The sequence below is a fragment of the Bombus pascuorum genome, chromosome 3 (genome assembly GCF_905332965.1).
Source record: "Bombus pascuorum chromosome 3, iyBomPasc1.1, whole genome shotgun sequence".
NCBI lineage: Eukaryota > Metazoa > Arthropoda > Insecta > Hymenoptera > Apidae > Bombus > Bombus pascuorum.
The window spans coordinates 6,692,714-6,710,449 of NC_083490.1; the positions used below are offsets into that span (position 1 = coordinate 6,692,714).

The following is a 17,736-nucleotide window of genomic DNA, read 5'->3' on the forward strand; positions in this document are numbered from 1 at the left end:
TTAGTTTATCGAGCTATGCACGAAGGTAATAGTAGGAATATAACGAAATGGATCATTCGATAAAATAATATAAAACAGAATTTGTTGCTCGTCTATTATCGCCTTATGAAACGAAAGAAACTTTTCGGACAACCTGATATACCTGTCATCCGACATGTTAACGAAATACGTTTCCACCGAAATGGGAGCAACGGTTGCGCATTAGCGCGATGACAAAGGGATTACCAACGTTCCTCCAAACGTTAGCGATTCGGCCGAGCTTCGATCCACCAAAAGGCAAAAGGTTTCTCCGAGTTGCTCGAGCAAACACCGATCGCCGAGTACCTTTGTACTTGGTATTTACCAGGTGCATTGTGCGTTGCGTTTCGGTACGCGTTGTACGCTTTACGGTTCGTCGCTGGCCGATTCCATCCTATTCGATGCGCGTAATTCGTTATCGACGGAACCAAGTTCCGTCGCTACGCTCTTTATGCCTTGGTCTTTGTTCTCCGTAATCCTGGCGGAGTCTCACGTCGGTACATGGTGTATCAAGGTCCTTTGTTTGCACGCGATACAACGTAGACGATGATCGTTGGTATTGGAATTTCGATCGCGATCGGTTTAAAACGTTCGCCGCGTGTGCGACGCGAATCCAACTCGCCGCATACCTTGGGATTGCGTATGCCATCGACTCGAACCAGGCAGGCGAAATAAAATTCCTGAAATTATGAAAGAGTATTTCATAATGTTCATATCGGCTATATACGCAAAGTTTCGCGATACAAAGACGGCTATTGTGCGAGACGCGGCGAACGTGTTAAGGTGCGTTTAGATCGAGCGTGCTCGTTCGTCGCTCGTTTTAGTAAAATGAAATTCCGCACAAAGAATTCGCCCGAGTGCTCTAAAGTTGCGTTCGCATTATCGATATTCATTGTCGATATTTCCAAGTCTTCGACGTTATCGTACGTAAAAACCATCGATATATATATCGTCAGTGCGATATTGGGAGAATGTTGAGAACCTCGAAGTATTGCCAATAAATATTGATAGTTTGAACGCACCTTTACAGCATTCTAAAGAATGGCTGAAAAATGTTTATTCGTTTCTTTTAACCGCGAAAGCAGAGAACGAATTCATGGAACAGGCTCGCAGATGTTTCGTTCGATTTAAACGACGAAAAGAAACTAGCGATGTGCGACTTCCAATCTACTTTTCATAACGAAGATTATCTTCACGTGCGTATGGCGATAATTTAATTGATTTTATTTCCACTGACTACGCAGAGCGTAACGGAACATGCGGACCCTACTTCGGCAGCTAATCGTACACCTGAAAGCAACGAAAGAAGTTCGTACAAACGTGTACTTTGTCTTTGTCGTTTATGACGCAAGCTCTTTTTCAATCAACGCTTTCTAAATAAATGTATCGCACGTGCAGCTTCTATGGCTATAGCCTGTCTGTTCCTCGAACTTAAATCTGTTGGAGTTTTACTTGTAGAGACTTAAAATCTATCGCGTAGGCAACGCTTGTTGAAAATGTCGAGATACTTAGGTTCAGAATCGACTAAGCTTTTCCAACAAGTTTCAAGAAAACCAGAAACCATTCGGAACGTAACAGGATCCATTATCAGTTCTATGATGTCTGCAGACTCTATCTTCTTCAAATGCAAGGTGGGGTCATTTTGAGTATCTTCCGCAGAGTTTTAATTAGACGGCGCAAAATCAAATAGAAAATTCGTTGCATCTTATAAACGAAGATCTCGTAAAGTTGTATCTCACGTAGAAAGAGTACATATTTAAACAAACGTTCCACCGCACCCTGTTACACGCTCCGTTCTGTATATGAATTTCAGAAACTCGTGAAAATTTGATCGTCGAGGATAATTCTGAGAATCGAGGATCTCCGAATGTCGGAAGAAATTTCTAAGAACGGACCGAACGTGTCTCTCTCGTCTGAGTTCCGATCTAAACGAGGTAAAACACCGAGTTTGGCTCGACGTTTCTTGCTCGTTTAGTCCAAAGCTGCGACGAAAAGGTTAATGGGAGAAGCACGGACGCACGATGGAAACAATGGGAACACGGTGAAGGTGGATCGACCTAGTCGCCGCGCGTGTTTCACGTGTAATTCGTTAACGTTGTAATTTAATTTAAGGTTTACTAGGAAAAACATTAAGCGTATGTAGGTGAACCGTGAGCGAGAATCCCACGGGTATACCACACCCCATAACCCAAATACAACGGCAAGAAGTGGAAGCAACCGTTTCGCCAGTAGCTTCCTTCGAGTCCGCCAACTTTTTCGAAAATCGCAATTTACGGCGACGGTTACGGCGTAGGTGCGATCGCGGATGGAATTAGAAGTCGCACTCGTGAGATCAACATTTAAGTGTCTCGTAAACGCGAACCAAGGCGCATCGTGGTACGTGTTACGAGTCGTTAACGAGTACAAAAATGGTAGGAGCAAGCACGTTATTGAAATTACAACGAACGTACCTTCTCGTTGCTGTACCGACTCTACCTACCTATCTACCTACCTCTACCCTTTTTCTCCTTTTTCGCCGCCCGTTCGTTGACGCGTTTTTCCATAGTCGGTTATTTCCATGGCAAGCGACGAGACGATTAACGGGACGAATACCTCTAATTTGAAAGTCTAAACGAGAGGAGCGAGCGTCCTTTTCGTACGGTCACGGTATCCTACGTATATGCTAATACTCGGTTCCATCTTCGTAAGCATCAGGGATCGAGCATGTATCCGACGTATCGCGTAACGCTCCTCTTCTCTGCGGTTCGCTTTAGTCTTCGCTCATAGCGAAGATCAGCTTGTCAAAGAGACGATGTCCGTGTATCGTTGATACGGCGTAGTACGATGACAACCTTCTTCCTTCTCTTCCGTCGGTCGAATGATCGAGGAGCGCTACTGAGAACACGCCACAACCATATAGCCTTTGCGTTCGCGCCAACCGAGCGACGAATGCCTCGTTCTTCCGGTTTAACGACAGTTTGTAAAACGAACGAGCGAGTAACGTTTAATAAGATGGAATCGTTTGCCGCTTGGCGATCGTTCGGCGAATCGTATCAGGTTGTCCGAAAAGTGTCTTTCTTTCGCAAACATACAAACGTGAAACCAAGTGTGTGATATGTCGCGGTGTTTACCTCGACAGAACAAAATGGATCGTACGTAATTCGACGAAATAATATCAAACAAAAAAAGGTGCGCGTCTATTATTTTCTCATAAAACGAAAGAAACTTTTCGGACAACCTAATAAATGGAATATTCGGATGATCTGAGAACGCTCTATACCTTCACGACGAATGCCAGTGAACGTTCGTGGAGATTAAAACGAGCATTCAGAATGATCGATAGCTGTTTCCATTTAATCTTCGCTTGGACCTGTGACAACGATGACCGATGAAGAAATTACAATTGCGACCGCGAGTTTCGTCCTTTTCCACGATTTATTTATTTCGTTGTAAACGGCTTGCCTCGCTTGTTATAGACAAACGAAACGTCGCGGGGTAGAAAATTAATGCGAGTATTACAATAATCGTGTGAACGTCGAACCCGCTTCGGAGAATTTTCTCTGCGTTTTAGTTTTAAAAAAATATATAGAAATAAATAGGATATAAATAAAGAATTATAAATGAAGAAATATATAGAATATATAGAAGGAAGTTCACCCTGCCAGTGAGTTGCTTTGCTGAATTTGACAATCCGACGATAACATCGGTATGTTCGTGGGTAACTGCTAAGAGGACGAAAAAGCAAAGTAGAATGGAAAATTCGCTTTTCGACTTCAAGAACACACCGATGACCTCGCAGGGTAGACTCGTGATTTTGTCTCGTTATTTCATACATGCGATTTGTTGGAATACAACGATATTACACAAATACTCTTACACAGACATTTGAACAGGACACTTACACAGGTCATACTCATTACTGTATAGAGAGTGGGGTTCAAAGTATTTAAGGGATCATGGGTCACTACCTAAGTCTAGTATGAGAGTAACTGGCCAACTGTCAACAATCTTACATACTTTGTTAATTATACCACTCGCTTACATACATTTGGTTCTGTAGTTCCGTTTAATAAATATCACTGAATATTATTTTAACATAAACATTGTGTCTTCCACAGATTATTAATCTTAACTTTAAGATTAAATTCTAACACGATTTAATTTTGGTGGAGTTACAACGAAGTACAAATTGTAATTAACACTAGAACTACTACACCAGCCAAATTTGCTGGTTTTACAATTTTATTTTAAAATTCCTACTTTGTGTTAAATATTTTGTCCGCGATGATGTAATGACTTTTGCAATGATAACTAAAAGAATAATATAATGAATTTCATTTTATCTTTTATGTATTCAAACTCAAAATAATTTTGCATCAAGGCTACTCATACCAAAGTGTCAAAGTGTAAAAGAGTCCTGCTATCTGTTTATCGAACCCCAATTAACTAGTTTCCTCGTTTTGTACAACTTCTCATACGTTTTTATAATTTTTACTGTGTTTCATTCAATATGATGATATCAGTTATCAGGAAAGTTCCGGATCGATCGCTAGATCGCTAGATGCTAACATTAGAAATACCACACCAGTCAAAATGACCGATTCTACAATTTTAGAAATATGTCAACCCTGGTTTGGGAGTCATGGACCCAGATGGATTAATAATACCAAAAATGTACTACATAACGTGGAATTTCTCCTGTAATCAATAAATATACAAATATTCTATTATTTCATATTTTTTAAAGACCAATCATTTTGTCTGGTTTTGGTAGAAATAACTTCGTGTTAACTATCTAATGTTAAATACTCGAGATCGTTAAATATATTTCTTTGGAAATCTAATCTACACGATTCCATCCGATGGTTTCCAAATCGTCGCCTTTTCTGAAACGCTGAAGTGTTTCTTGATTCGGAGAATCCATCGAACGTTTCAATATTATCTCTAATTTAATATGTTCTACGTCCATTTGTAAAACCAAACATTTGGAGGAATGCTTTACGAATAATCGCATAAGTGTCTTGGGTGCATTCCTGGAGCACGAAGGATGTTCGATTTCCGATTCGCCGAACGATCGGCGAAAAGACTCTCCTTTACACATTCGTATTATTAAATTTCATTAAATTATTAAGGTGTATTCCGCTCAAAGGTTGGAAATCTAAACGATTCCATCCGATGGTTTCCAAATCGTCGCCTTTTTTTGAAACGCTGAAGTGTTTCTTGATTCGGAGAATCCATCGAACGTTTCAATATTATCTCTAATTTAATATGTTCAACGTCCATTTGTGAAACCAAACATTTGGAGGAATGCTTTACGAATAATCGCATAAGTGTCTTGGGTGCATTCCTGGAGCACGAAGGATGTTCGATTTCCGATTCGCCGAACGATCGGCGAAAAGAACTCTCCTTTACACTTTCGTATTATTAAATTTCATTAAATTATTAAGCTGCATTCCGCTCGAAGGTGGGAAATCTAAACGCGCGATTACTCGCGAGTATCGTAATTACGGTTCATCGATCACTCGTATGTACGCTGCTATTCGAATCGAAACCGGTCGTACAACGCCGATAACGACTGGAATCGATAGTAGGTCGCGATCGAACGCGCGATTTGAAAACACGCGTCATATCGTCTAGAAATCTACATGGTATAAAAAAAAAGCCAGTCGTAAAATAAGAAAAGCAGCCCGATCGATGAATGAAATATGAGGTAAAAATGAACAAGAAATTAGTCACCGTGGCTCGTTACACGTTGTATCGTTTCCACTTTCCACGTTGCATCCGTAGCATTATACAGAGCAAACAGAAACGCCATACGGCCGTTTAGTTAGCCGTTGTCAACGTCGCTTTCCAGTACGCGTCTGTAGCGTATTATCGCCAGAACTATGTGCTATCGAATCGTGTACACCATCCGAGTTAATAAGAATATAACGCTACTGACACATAGTCAATTTCAACGTGCAACGCGACTACTCGTCGATGCGTTTGACGAGCTTGCAACGTTCCTGCCCTCCGTTTTGTTACAACTTGCATGTAAATTCTACGTTCGCGCCGAGAGTTTCGTTCAATTTTCGTTCGATTTAATGGAAGAAAAATATTTAAAATTATGCAAACGATAGGTATTTCAAGGTATTATAAAACGATTATATATAGTTAGTCGCATTGGTATTGTGTGAACGCGCGCCACTATCTTTGTATTGGTAGCTTTGTACGAGAAAGGACGATTTAAACATCGTGCTGTTTATTCTACGGAAATACGAACCATTTATTATAGCTTGAAAATGCTTAAACAATTTCATCCTAACAATAACGTTTAATTGTATAGGTAGATTGAATAGATTTTTAACAGAGAGGAGGTTGTCCTTTTCCTTTTCTTTCTTAAATTCGACGCTATCTATTCATTATAGCTTCTAATAATATCTGCTACGATTATTATTAACAATTGTGCAATTTCGCGAGAACCTGTACGCTTTCCTCTGTGATAAATTACAAGCTGTCTGTTATCGAGACTGGTATCTTTTCTCGAATACCGGTAATGTGAAAATGAGACAATTTTCTCTTCGAAATCTATCGGAAAGTGAAACGTTATTTTTAGGAAGAAATTACCTACGAATTTTTAAGCTACGATAAATGGCTTCGTATCTTCGTCGAATAATCCACACGATATTTAAACAAAGCCACAACTGCACAGGTAGGTCTGTGTTTGAATATTAATGCGACTAACAGTACGAAACTGTACGCGAAGTCGGAAAAAGGCGAAACGAATTTTTCATTGTTCTGAATTAAATCGTGTAAACGATATCTACGACCGATGCACGAGGGAGAAAGAACCATTAATCCTATAGCTGGAGACCGGAAAAATTTGTTAACCTTAAAAGTGAAACGAATGAAACGAATCTATTTTCGTTTTGACACGAAATACGAACGAAATGACATCGATAGGAGATGAATGTAGACTGTACACAGAATATTTCAGAGAAGCAATCTACGATCGGGAAACGGAACGAGGGCGAAAGTTAACGAAGAAAAGCCAAAAGGAAGGGAAGAGGAAAAGGAAGGAGAACACGAACGAAAGACGAGCGATAACAGAAAAAAGGAAAAATCGCGCGTCGTCGCTTTCGTTGGCAGCGGATCTAAGAAATGAAATCGAAGCGCTCGTTGCGAGGTAATCGCCCCTTAAAATGTAGGCCGTGTTTACCGTAACTTTGATTAACCGTTCGACGCCTTATTGCCGGTAAAATTGGCACGACGCGCTTGCGTTGCGTTGCGTCGCGTTATGTTTCGAGTTCCAGGCGAAACTCGTTCACGAGCGCCGTCAACGAACCACAAAGGGGTGAATTAAAGAAACGGTCGATACGTGGCTCGCATGGCTACGTGTATATACACTCGAAGAACGATCTGCGTCCTTTCACAACGTCGCTCTGGAAGCAAATGGAAGGAAAGCTTTATTCTCGCGTGATTTTCATTCAAGATTTCGGTCGACAGATTTCGATCGACAGATATCGCCGCGTCGGTTGCGCAACGTTACCGGGTTGAAGAAGTCGGAAGAAGCCTAAAGCCGAATTTAAGAGCCGAAGGAACACGGCGGACGAACGCTGTTTAAATTCTTGTTTTATACGCGGATGGGACGAAGATAAAAGTATCGTTCTTCCAAAGTGAAACGACGTAAATTCGGTACAGTTTTTACTTCGGACGACGATCGTGGATGATTCGACCGCAGCAATGCCGAATTTACATATTTCCAATTTGGATTCGTCGAAAAACATTGTTTTCACTCGCGCTTCGTCCAAAGTGACCGCCGAACAATGTAAACAGAGTAGAGGCACCCACCTTGGACGAATTCAACTGATAGGAATATTCCGCCGGTTTTCATCTTTCATTTTCATAGCCGCTATGGCCAATGTGAATCACTCGGTGATCATGGAAATCCAAAGTGAAAAGGTGTGAATTCGACTCGAACGTGAAAGACGAAGAGTCATCTCGTTCAATGTGACCATTTAGGATGATCGCTTTGAAGGAAAGCGATATTTTTCGATAAATTAAGCGAAGATATGTAAATTACGTTATAATTAAATATAAAAAACGAGAGGCGGTATATATTCGTTTGGTATATTCAAAGCAAAGTTGGCACTACTTTGTTCGCTGCTTCGTTCGTTTTTCGGGCGAAACGCGGACGAAAATGTTTCTCGACGAATCATCCACGATGTTCGTCCAGAGCGAAAAGGTGTAAATTCGACTTTAACGAATTTCTTTTTCGAGATCGAGCGAAGGATAAGCGCGAAGAGGCACGCGACGACGGCTACCTTTTAAAAGTGAACGCTTTCGTCTCGACGCGCTCTCCCCGTTCGTTTGCCCCGATCTTTCTTCTTCGGAAAAGCCGATAAATATCGAAGAGAGATATTAAGAAGGTCGTAAGTTCGTTGTTACGGCGTTTAAAAGTTGCCGGGTAAGAGCAACACACCTTTCCCCGAGTTGGGGTGTCGAAATCACCTAAATATAGTTAAGCTATTTCCGAATTCGGCATAGCGCGTGGAAACGCGCGTCGTGAAAACGAATGGGCCTGGCTGTCGGTGATCGAAAAAGGGAAAAAGAAGGAAAACCGAGGTGTCGAATGGCTCGAGGGTGGCACAGAGGAGGGAGAAGCTGGTCGACGGTAACCGAGTGATACGTTCGCGCGAGTGTCGCGCAACAATGAGAAACTTGTTAATTTTCCGAGCGGAGATGTTTGTACAGGTGTGCGCGATCGAGCTGTTTTCGATGTCTACGTTCAGTCGTGGCGATGCGCCATCGTTCGGGAGCGATACGCGGTGGAAGATATTTTTCCAAGATCGGTGAGTACGAGAAAACGAAGAAACGAGGAAGAAACCGGCAAAAGGAGCTGAAAAATATCTGAAAATCAGGACACGCTCGAGAAGACGCGAAACCGAATGAGATACTCGCGAAAGACGATGGAAAATGCACGTATTACAAAGCGGGGAATCGTGAGAAAACGGAAAATCTGGGAAAAAAACTCGCAGAAGGCGTTGACAAACATTTGAAAGTGGGCAAAGTAGAAAACCGAGGAAAGATAGCGAAAAGAAGAGACAGGAGCATCGAGCGAAAGAATAACGTTAATAACGTAATAAAAATAATGTAGCAAAATTCTTAGGGTTTCATATCGTATGTTTCCGTTTAGATCTATACGTTGTTGAAATTGAAAGACTGCGAGATTATACGTCAGTGTTAAAGAAGTATAGACGATAAAAAATATAAACGATGCGTGCTAAGGTGAAATTTGAGTTACAGTTTTCGAGTCTAAATGTCAAGCACGAAAAACGTTAAGCTCGGTGTTTGAAAAAGTAGACCATAAGTATATATCAGAGAGAAAGGTAATGGGAAATTCTTAACCCGCAGGGGAACAGCTATGAATAAGTAAATAAATAAAATATATTTTAGCGCAAGCCAAGCAATGAAGATATAGTGCTACCTACTAAGAAAATAATAGGAAACGAAAGAAAGTGGCAGTCTCGGGTGAATTAGGCGTCTGGCCAGGTATACGCGATGGCGAATCAATTTACAGGAATAGAGGGCACGTATACCGAGATGGTGATACTATGGTGGCCCTACGATGGGCGCAAGACGTAACTAAGGTGGCGAAGTGGCCCGACTCGAACGCGGCAGGTTCTTGCAGATCGGCGACCGAGAGGGTGCCGAGTTGTATGGCTGCGCGTATCGTATTCACGGTGTCTCTGTTTTCGGGAATCGTAACTCGATGTGCGAATAGGGTTTCCAGGTACAACGATCTCGTGCCTCTAGAGATCTAGTAGAACGAACGATCTCTCGTCTTTCAGCCGATTTCGTTTTCGATCGTAACGATCCAATATCGTCGCTCGTCTTCGATCGCACGTTGAGAGAATTTTTTAAAGACGCGTTCAGGAAGCTACTTTTAAATCAGCCACGAACATTTCATCGACACAATTTCACCGAAACCAGCATACGAAATCACCGACCATCGTTTCATCGACGTCGTCTTCTGGCGAAAATTATTACGCTTATCGCCATACGTTACCGTCCGTTATACACTGCTCCCCTTACTCAAATCTATGCTATTGATATTTCTTACCACTCCCATACAACTCGCTTCTTACGACTTTTCGACGGAAAAGGTAACTCGCAAACAGCAGCGGCGGACATAAGCACACATGTATCAGAGAATCGTGTACCTATGTGCAATACGATGTTAAAAAGCGTACGGGATGGTCGGAGTGAAACCTACCCTAACCTTGAAAAGATTCAAGATAATCCAAATTTAATTTCCTTTTAAGCAGAAATGAACGTGGGTGAAGTTAGACTTTTTACGGGCCACGCATACGTACATCAGGCTGATGACTTTGACAATATATCAAAAAATTATGGAAATTCCTTCCAAGTAGCTTACTTTTTACAAATATTTACCTACACAATTTACGTTAATTAATAAAGTACCAATATAGTACGTCGTAATATCGTAGTAACTTTTATCAATTCCCTTTATCTTTTCATGTATGGAAATGGACGTTTAGATACAGATGCACGATTAGCGATGACATATGACAATTAATATACTAATTGTCGGCAAAGAGAGGATGTCGATGATTTCATCCCTATAAATAAACATCGTCGGGAGAACTCTGTGTCAGTGAAATCGTGTCGACGAGGTGATCGTCGATAGTTCAAAGGTAACCCGCATTTAGACCAAACGACCAACAACACAGAGCGAGAATGATAGAAATCGTTCGTGCTCGTTTAACGTACCAGTGATTTACAACCTTTTCCATTTCGTGACACAAATTAATTACTAAAATTTTGCGGCACCGTCGGAAGATATATCGTGTTCGCTTCAAGACAGAGTATTCATACCGTACAACTATTCTTGCTTTTATACTATGATTTAGAGAAATAGACATCAGTGTTTTTGACTAAACGCAGTAGCTACAAGAAACATTTGTAAATACCCTCATTTTCCAATGAGCCGTTTTTATCAGGTTGCATACTTCATTTTCATAATACAATGGAGTCTCGGCTATTCGAGTTCCGTATTATTCGAGATGCTTCCAACTTTACCATAACTTCATTTTTCTCGAAATTTTAGCACGAAGAATACGAAAATGTACATAGCCAGGTATCGTGGAAACAGTTAATCAAACTTCCAATCGATTAAATACGCCTACAGCATACGATACGCCTATACAAACGTAAATAAGTGCACAACCTTAAGCCATCAAAATGTTTTCTACGATTTTATTATACGACTTATGAATACTAATAAATTACTCGAGGTGGGTCTCACATCGCCTCGGATAATCAAAGATTTACTATACTCTTTGCAGTCGTATAAAAATACCACCAAAAGATATGAAACTTAATATACTTGGACTTAACGAATTAATACGTAAATACCGTAATAAATACGATGAAGTACAAGTCCTCGTTGCACATTGTATATTCAGCTATTTTATATTTTGAAGATTGTAGCCCCATAACGTTCGTAAACTCGTTCATCTCATCGAAACATTTATCTTCCTTCGCGAAGATCGCGGTCAAGTAATTCAGCGAACGAATTCAACCAAACGGCTACGTTCCCGCTTAAATTTCACCGACAAGAGGATCGTTCGCGCGCTTCGTTTAAACACAGCTTAACGCGAAAGACTTTGTACGCGCATTCGCCAAGCAGCTAGATCCTAACGTTTAACATAGAGGCCACGATACGGAGACGTGTGCGTATGCGAGCGCGTGTGCCTGCGCGCAAGTCTGCGTTCCAGACACTTTGCGCGTTTAACTCGACTCTCGCGTGACCGTCGCATCGCGGCTGCACGCTCCTTCGTCCGCCTTTCCACCGTACCCTCGCTATCGCACCCTCGCCCTCGACATCGCCATCACCGGAGGCCTTCCCTACCGAAATATCTTCTTACCCTACCCCTTCCACGAAATACGCACGCGTCCTCCTCCCACGACTCGGAATTATCGGGACGATTCTCAGTTAGAAATTCCTACACGCGTGAAACTCTAAAATTTCATTTAGAAAATTTCCATCGGAAACAACAATTTCCATAGAGTTCGTTCGTAGAGATGGCGCACGATAGGAGAGCGAAATGTCGCGCGAACGATCGAAGTGTGTGGTATCGATCGAGGCGAACACGGTGGACGCGGCACGTGGAATCGCAGATGTTCCAGGAACGGATCTCGCTCGCGTATGGAATCGCGCAACCGCGACTGGAGTTCCGCGAAAACACCGTCGAGGATCTTGATCGCGATCCTTATCCTGCAAGAGCGTGCAGCCGTGCGCGTTCGCCGAGCAGGACTTTAACTACTTGGTGTGTATCGATTAAACGCGCTCACCTTGACACGAGTCGTTTCCACGAAGTTGACCGTACGCGAACCCTCACCGTTGAACTTTACAATGCCAAAGACGAAGCGTTTATTTTCGTCTTGCGATCGAAAACATTTTGCATCGCAGGAGCTGCGATGGCTCGGTTGTATTGCTGACTCTTGCATTCGTGCGAGAAGTATGGCTTATGGTGTTCGAGTTTCGGTCGTCCCTTTTTGGCTGGCATCCCTGCGAGTTGATTTATCGTGTTTAGTTCAATTTCTGGTGGTTAGTAACTCGCTTGGAACTTTCTACGTCTCTCATGATCGACCGTTCAGAAATTCATTCTTATCGAATCTGTTAGTAAGGAGACAGACTACCGGCGTTTCACTGCCGATAACAGACTTATTAGGTTGTCCGAAAAGTGTCTTTCTTTTACAGACACGTCTTTTACAACGATGCATCTTTATACGAACGTGAAACCTAATCTGTCGAACGTTGAGATCTTTATTTTGATAGAACAAAATGGATCGTACGTAATTCGATAAAATAATATAAAACAGAAAACGTTGTGCATCCATTATCTCCTTATAAAAGGAAAGAAACTTTTCGGACGAGCTAATATTTGCTTACTTACTTACAGACTGCTAGTAGACTGATCGTCGCAGAAAGCTTACACTAGTAAAATCGAGAATATTCGTGCGCATTGTTTCAACGCGATAGTTGTCGTCGATGATCCTAACAATTGATACGACTCGAATCCTAATCTAAATGCTATCGTCGGATGATAGGCGACCACGAGAGATTACATTTGCTAGTCAGATTACACAATTTTAATTCATTATCTTATACGATAACGAACAACCGTAACGACCACTATCATGTAAATTGCAGGATACACATTGGAACGAAGCATACTAGAATTATGTTCCGAATACGATACCAATTAAGCGTAGAATAATAAAACGAGAACTCCTCGTCGCTTCGCGTAATAAACAGCGACTCGAAATTTACGTGTACGGATAACCACTCGGTAAAGAGCGCCGCTTTTCTCTTCCAGAGCTCTACTTTCCTCAATCGAACTTGGCCTTAAGGATACCGTACCTAGCGCGGGACGATGGACACGTTTCATGGAAGTTGAAGCTGCTCGAACTGAGGACGCTTCGAAACGATTCGACGGAACCGAGTCGCGTGAACTATCGCGTCACCGTGCCCCGCGAACCGACTGTTTCCATAGATCCCGAGACGAACAGCCTGCTACTGCACGGTTTTTCAAAGAAAGGTAAGTGTAATGTTCTTCGATGTACGCGTTTCGCTTCGAACGCAGATGTTACCGCGTCTTTCGTTTCTTCGCTTGCCAAGGCGCGACCGGATCCGATACGATCGTCGTTCTGGCGAAAGAAGACGACAGCAACGAGGCCGTCCTGGAAATCACGGTGGAACCATCTCGTGTTAACGGGACGGAAATCAAATGCGCGGACTACGTTCAGGTAATTAGATCGTCGCTCCACGGTCTATTTCGTGAGACTCTGTCGCTCTACCGTTCAACGTCGTTTCGTTTTCAGGACATGTGCTTTTGGAACGCGTCCAGTTATAAGATATACGAAAATCAGCCGGTCGCGATGATCGGTACCTTCGGACCTGGCATTTACACCGACCTTTGCTCCAATTTTCACGTAACCGACTACAAGCTATTAAACGGCAAGTGACCTTTTCTTTTCATCCTCGTCCTCACGTGTCAACTATCGCTCGGTGATAGAGAAGCACGTTTTCTAGACAGGAAGAAGAAATATGCCTGTGCGCTCGAGCAGAAACGACACACGCTCCCGCGCGTAACTATTAGGACGTTTGTCGATTTTACGTAGGATGCGATGCTTGTTCGAATCATCGATCAAGTGATCGATCGATCGGGGTTTTGCATTCGAAGTGAGGAGGGATAATTTGTAAAAATTATTCGCGAGAGAAACGCGATGAATATGAATAAGGAATCCCTTAACCTCGGTGAAGAAGTTCTCGCGCGTTTATTATACGTGAGGCTCAGAGATGTTTGTTCAGCTTAAGCTTAATGAAATCTCGAATTATCATAGAAACTTGAATAATACGAATGTATTACCAAGGTTGATTAAAGCGACGATCGCGAAGTGGACATAACACAGTGGATATAAGCAAGCAGAAGTTCAACGTCGTTATACGCAGAGTTAAGATTTCCACCTTTCTACGAATATAGGATTTTTCATTTATCTCGAGGTTCCATGTACTTTATAATAAATTCCAGACATACACAAGTCAAGCCACGGGGGATAATAAATATTGTTGAAGGCTTCGGCCAACGCTTAAACGTTTTTGAAGTTAATCTCGCTTCCTGTAAGCGCCCTAATATCTTACGAATGGGACTGTATCTGTGCGACTCTTCCGCTCGAGGAAATAAATCCATCGAACGCGTGCGCGCGCGCACGAGCCGCTAACTCCTGGAATTCCCGGAAGGCGAGTTAAGCGTTCGTGGAAAAGTAGCGGAGAACGTACGAACGTCCGATAATTTCTAGGCACGGAATACTTCCACGCGTCCAACGACACGCTGTTCGCGAACGCGTTCCTGGACAGAGACGCGTTGGGTCCGCCGCCTAGAGGTCCCGGACCGCAAGTCGCCGTTCAAGTTCAGTGCATCGTGTGGGACGAGATCACCGGAATGCAGTACGCACCGATCGACACGCTACACGTCGACGTCTTGGATCAGGACGATAATCCACCGATGGCGCAGGGCAACCACTCGATCGACGTGATTCTTCCAGAATTTACCGCGGTGAGTGACGCGATCTTGTCGAGCTGTTTATTAGGCGTAAGAATGGATTGTCCTCCACTTTTGGAGGACTCCAACATCGGAGTTTCATTCGCGAACGACGAAGAAAGGTCCTCGAAGTAATCTCCATCGTCGTCGATGATATTTCGCCAGTTTTCTTGCGAATACCATCGCGATAGAAACTTGGCGTTTTGCCCCTGTAGTCGGTGCAAATGTTCGTTTTCAAATTTCTGAGGACCTCCGTTTAGATCGCTGGTGCCAATTCCTGCACGTTTGCCGGTAAAACTCGCTTCGTTAAATCACGCGAACCATTTGGATGGCTCCAGTCAACGTTTCTCTAGGATCAAACGCAAACAGCTTACAGTGTCGAATATGCTGTACACTGTGAGTCGTCGCGTACGCTGATCGACGTACTGCGAGGCTTTCCGTCTATGCTACAAAATTAGGAAACAGCGGTGGAATATTTCCATTCGATTATGCGAGAATTCGTACAATCCGACTGGATAGTCGGGAAAAATTCATTCCTAAACTCGCGTTACTCGCTCCTCCGAACGTTTCGAGCTCCTACATCTGCACTACGCGTCTGCTTGTTGCGCTAAACACACGTATACCTACATACATTGTACACGCACTACGAAGACAGAAGGCAAATCTCGTTAGCGAACGGACGATGGATCGTTTAAAAAGTCGTCGACTTAATCAGTGGCGCATTGTTGCAGCGATCACGAGGCATTGTTTCCAGCGTGAAAAGACACGGAAGCGACGAACGCGACAACGGAACCGTCTCGAAGAATCGTCGGGAAGGAAAACCCCTTCGGGGTCTGATCTTGATTAAGCCCGAATCTCTTTTCTACTTTCGCCGCCTATCCTCCCGCGTTTCCCGCTTCTCCTAACGTTCCTTCGTGTCGCTCCCGCACTCGAGTAGGCGAAATTTTTCTCGCTATTCGCGTAAAAACCTTGTCATCCGTGTCGTGTCGATAGGGTGACAAACTGGTGGACGACAACAAGCTGATACTGAAGGACGCGGACGCGCAAAGTAGTAATCGCTACACCGTCCGTATGCTCGGAGACGCTCACGACGCCTTTAACGTCTCCTATAACACTTTGCCGATCGAAGTTCCCAGAGGGATCCCGTACACCGCCATATTCACCAGTGAGTCGATATTTACGAACGAGTCCTACGTATTTCCCTACAGTTCGATCGTCCTCGTTTCTTTCTCGATAAGGATCTGTCTGCGTCGGGTAAATTTCTGTTTCCTCCGTTACAGGAATATCCGCAAAAACCACTCTTCTGCCAAAGTCTCCGTATCGCGTGATCCTGCAAGTGAAGGACGAGTCTCTGATCCCAGGATACGGAGAAAACACGGTGAGTCTCAGTCTATCGCAGATAGCTGGCGCGAACCAGAGAAACGCGTGTCTTCTTTAAGAGCCGCGAGACGAAGAAGAAAATTCAGGAAAACTGGAATAGCAACGAGCGAGGATTCGGGAATTTTTGTCCCGGATGATTAGACTGCGAAATTTTTGCGCTAATACGCGGGCGAGCGGTTTCAAAATTTCAGTTAAAATCGTACTTATATTATCCGATTGACCAATTTCTCAAATTTTGTTAATGTAAGAATTTACATAGAGTTAGACGAGTAAAAGCATTATAGAAGAACAAAAGTTAGATGAACGTACAATTTTAAATTAAATTTGAAGCTGGTCTAAATTGAAATTTTACCGAGCCTGGTAAAGTTAGCGTTAAAGTTGTGCGAAATGATACGTGCAAAACTATAAAACGTATCGAAATCAAAGTACTTTTTCATAACACTTATTGGAAGAAATAAATCTTTACGATTGCATTCGTTTCCTCGTCTGTATTAGTGGAAGTATGAAATTGGAGTTAAATGTTCGCGGTCTAGAGACGATCATCCGCGTCGATGAAGGTGCTGTTAACGAGAAACTCGATAGAAATACGCGCGGTCTTGTTTCCAACCTAGTTCGAACTTTTCTTTCGCAATTTCGATGATGCAAATTCCACGTCCGACGTTCAGCCGAGAATTCGTATCTCGAAATGAGTTCCCGATAACAAATAGGAGGGCAGCGATCAAACAACATCTTCCTGGTCCCAGCTGGCACGGATCCATTGGCGTAATCGCAACTCGTTAAACAATTAGATGGCAAAGGCTGCGAAAGTGTCGGCTGGGTGCGGTTTCGAGAAGCCGATTAAAGGAAAATTAATGGGGATCGTTCCGCGTCGAGAAATTGCACAGCGGCGGACGCGTGGGCGGAAGCTGCCTATTATCTCCGAGCGGAACTTCCGATTTCAACGTTTTAACCGAGCGTAAACGCCCACTAAAAACTAGTCGAAAAATTCAGCGAATCGGCCGGGATTTCGTTCTCACCGCTTTCTTTTTCCGCGGATTGACAATTTTTCATTCGGCGTCGCGTTACCCTGTCAAAGTCAGCTCATGGCCACGTCTGTTTCACGCTAGATTGGCTAAACGAATTTGTAATCGAAAACAGTCGACGATGAATATTTTTCTCTACTTTTGCTAACATTCCTGAATACCAGTCATTTCTTTTTTGTCTTTTTACGTGAGAAGAGGAAAACTCATCGGACCAAGGTTACAGTAAA

General features: G+C 43.0%; 1 protein-coding gene across 1 annotated transcript in view; it reads left to right on the forward strand.

The window, feature by feature from the left end:
• LOC132905438 (proto-oncogene tyrosine-protein kinase receptor Ret) overlaps positions 1 to 17,736 on the forward strand; it is a 33,184-nt gene that overhangs the window by 4,043 nt on the left and 11,405 nt on the right. The window contains exons 2-7 of the mRNA XM_060956745.1: positions 13,383 to 13,604; positions 13,685 to 13,812; positions 13,888 to 14,023; positions 14,866 to 15,122; positions 16,101 to 16,272; positions 16,388 to 16,485. Of these exons, the coding sequence (XP_060812728.1) occupies positions 13,383 to 13,604; positions 13,685 to 13,812; positions 13,888 to 14,023; positions 14,866 to 15,122; positions 16,101 to 16,272; positions 16,388 to 16,485 (1,013 nt within the window). The remainder of the gene's footprint in view (positions 1 to 13,382; positions 13,605 to 13,684; positions 13,813 to 13,887; positions 14,024 to 14,865; positions 15,123 to 16,100; positions 16,273 to 16,387; positions 16,486 to 17,736) is intronic.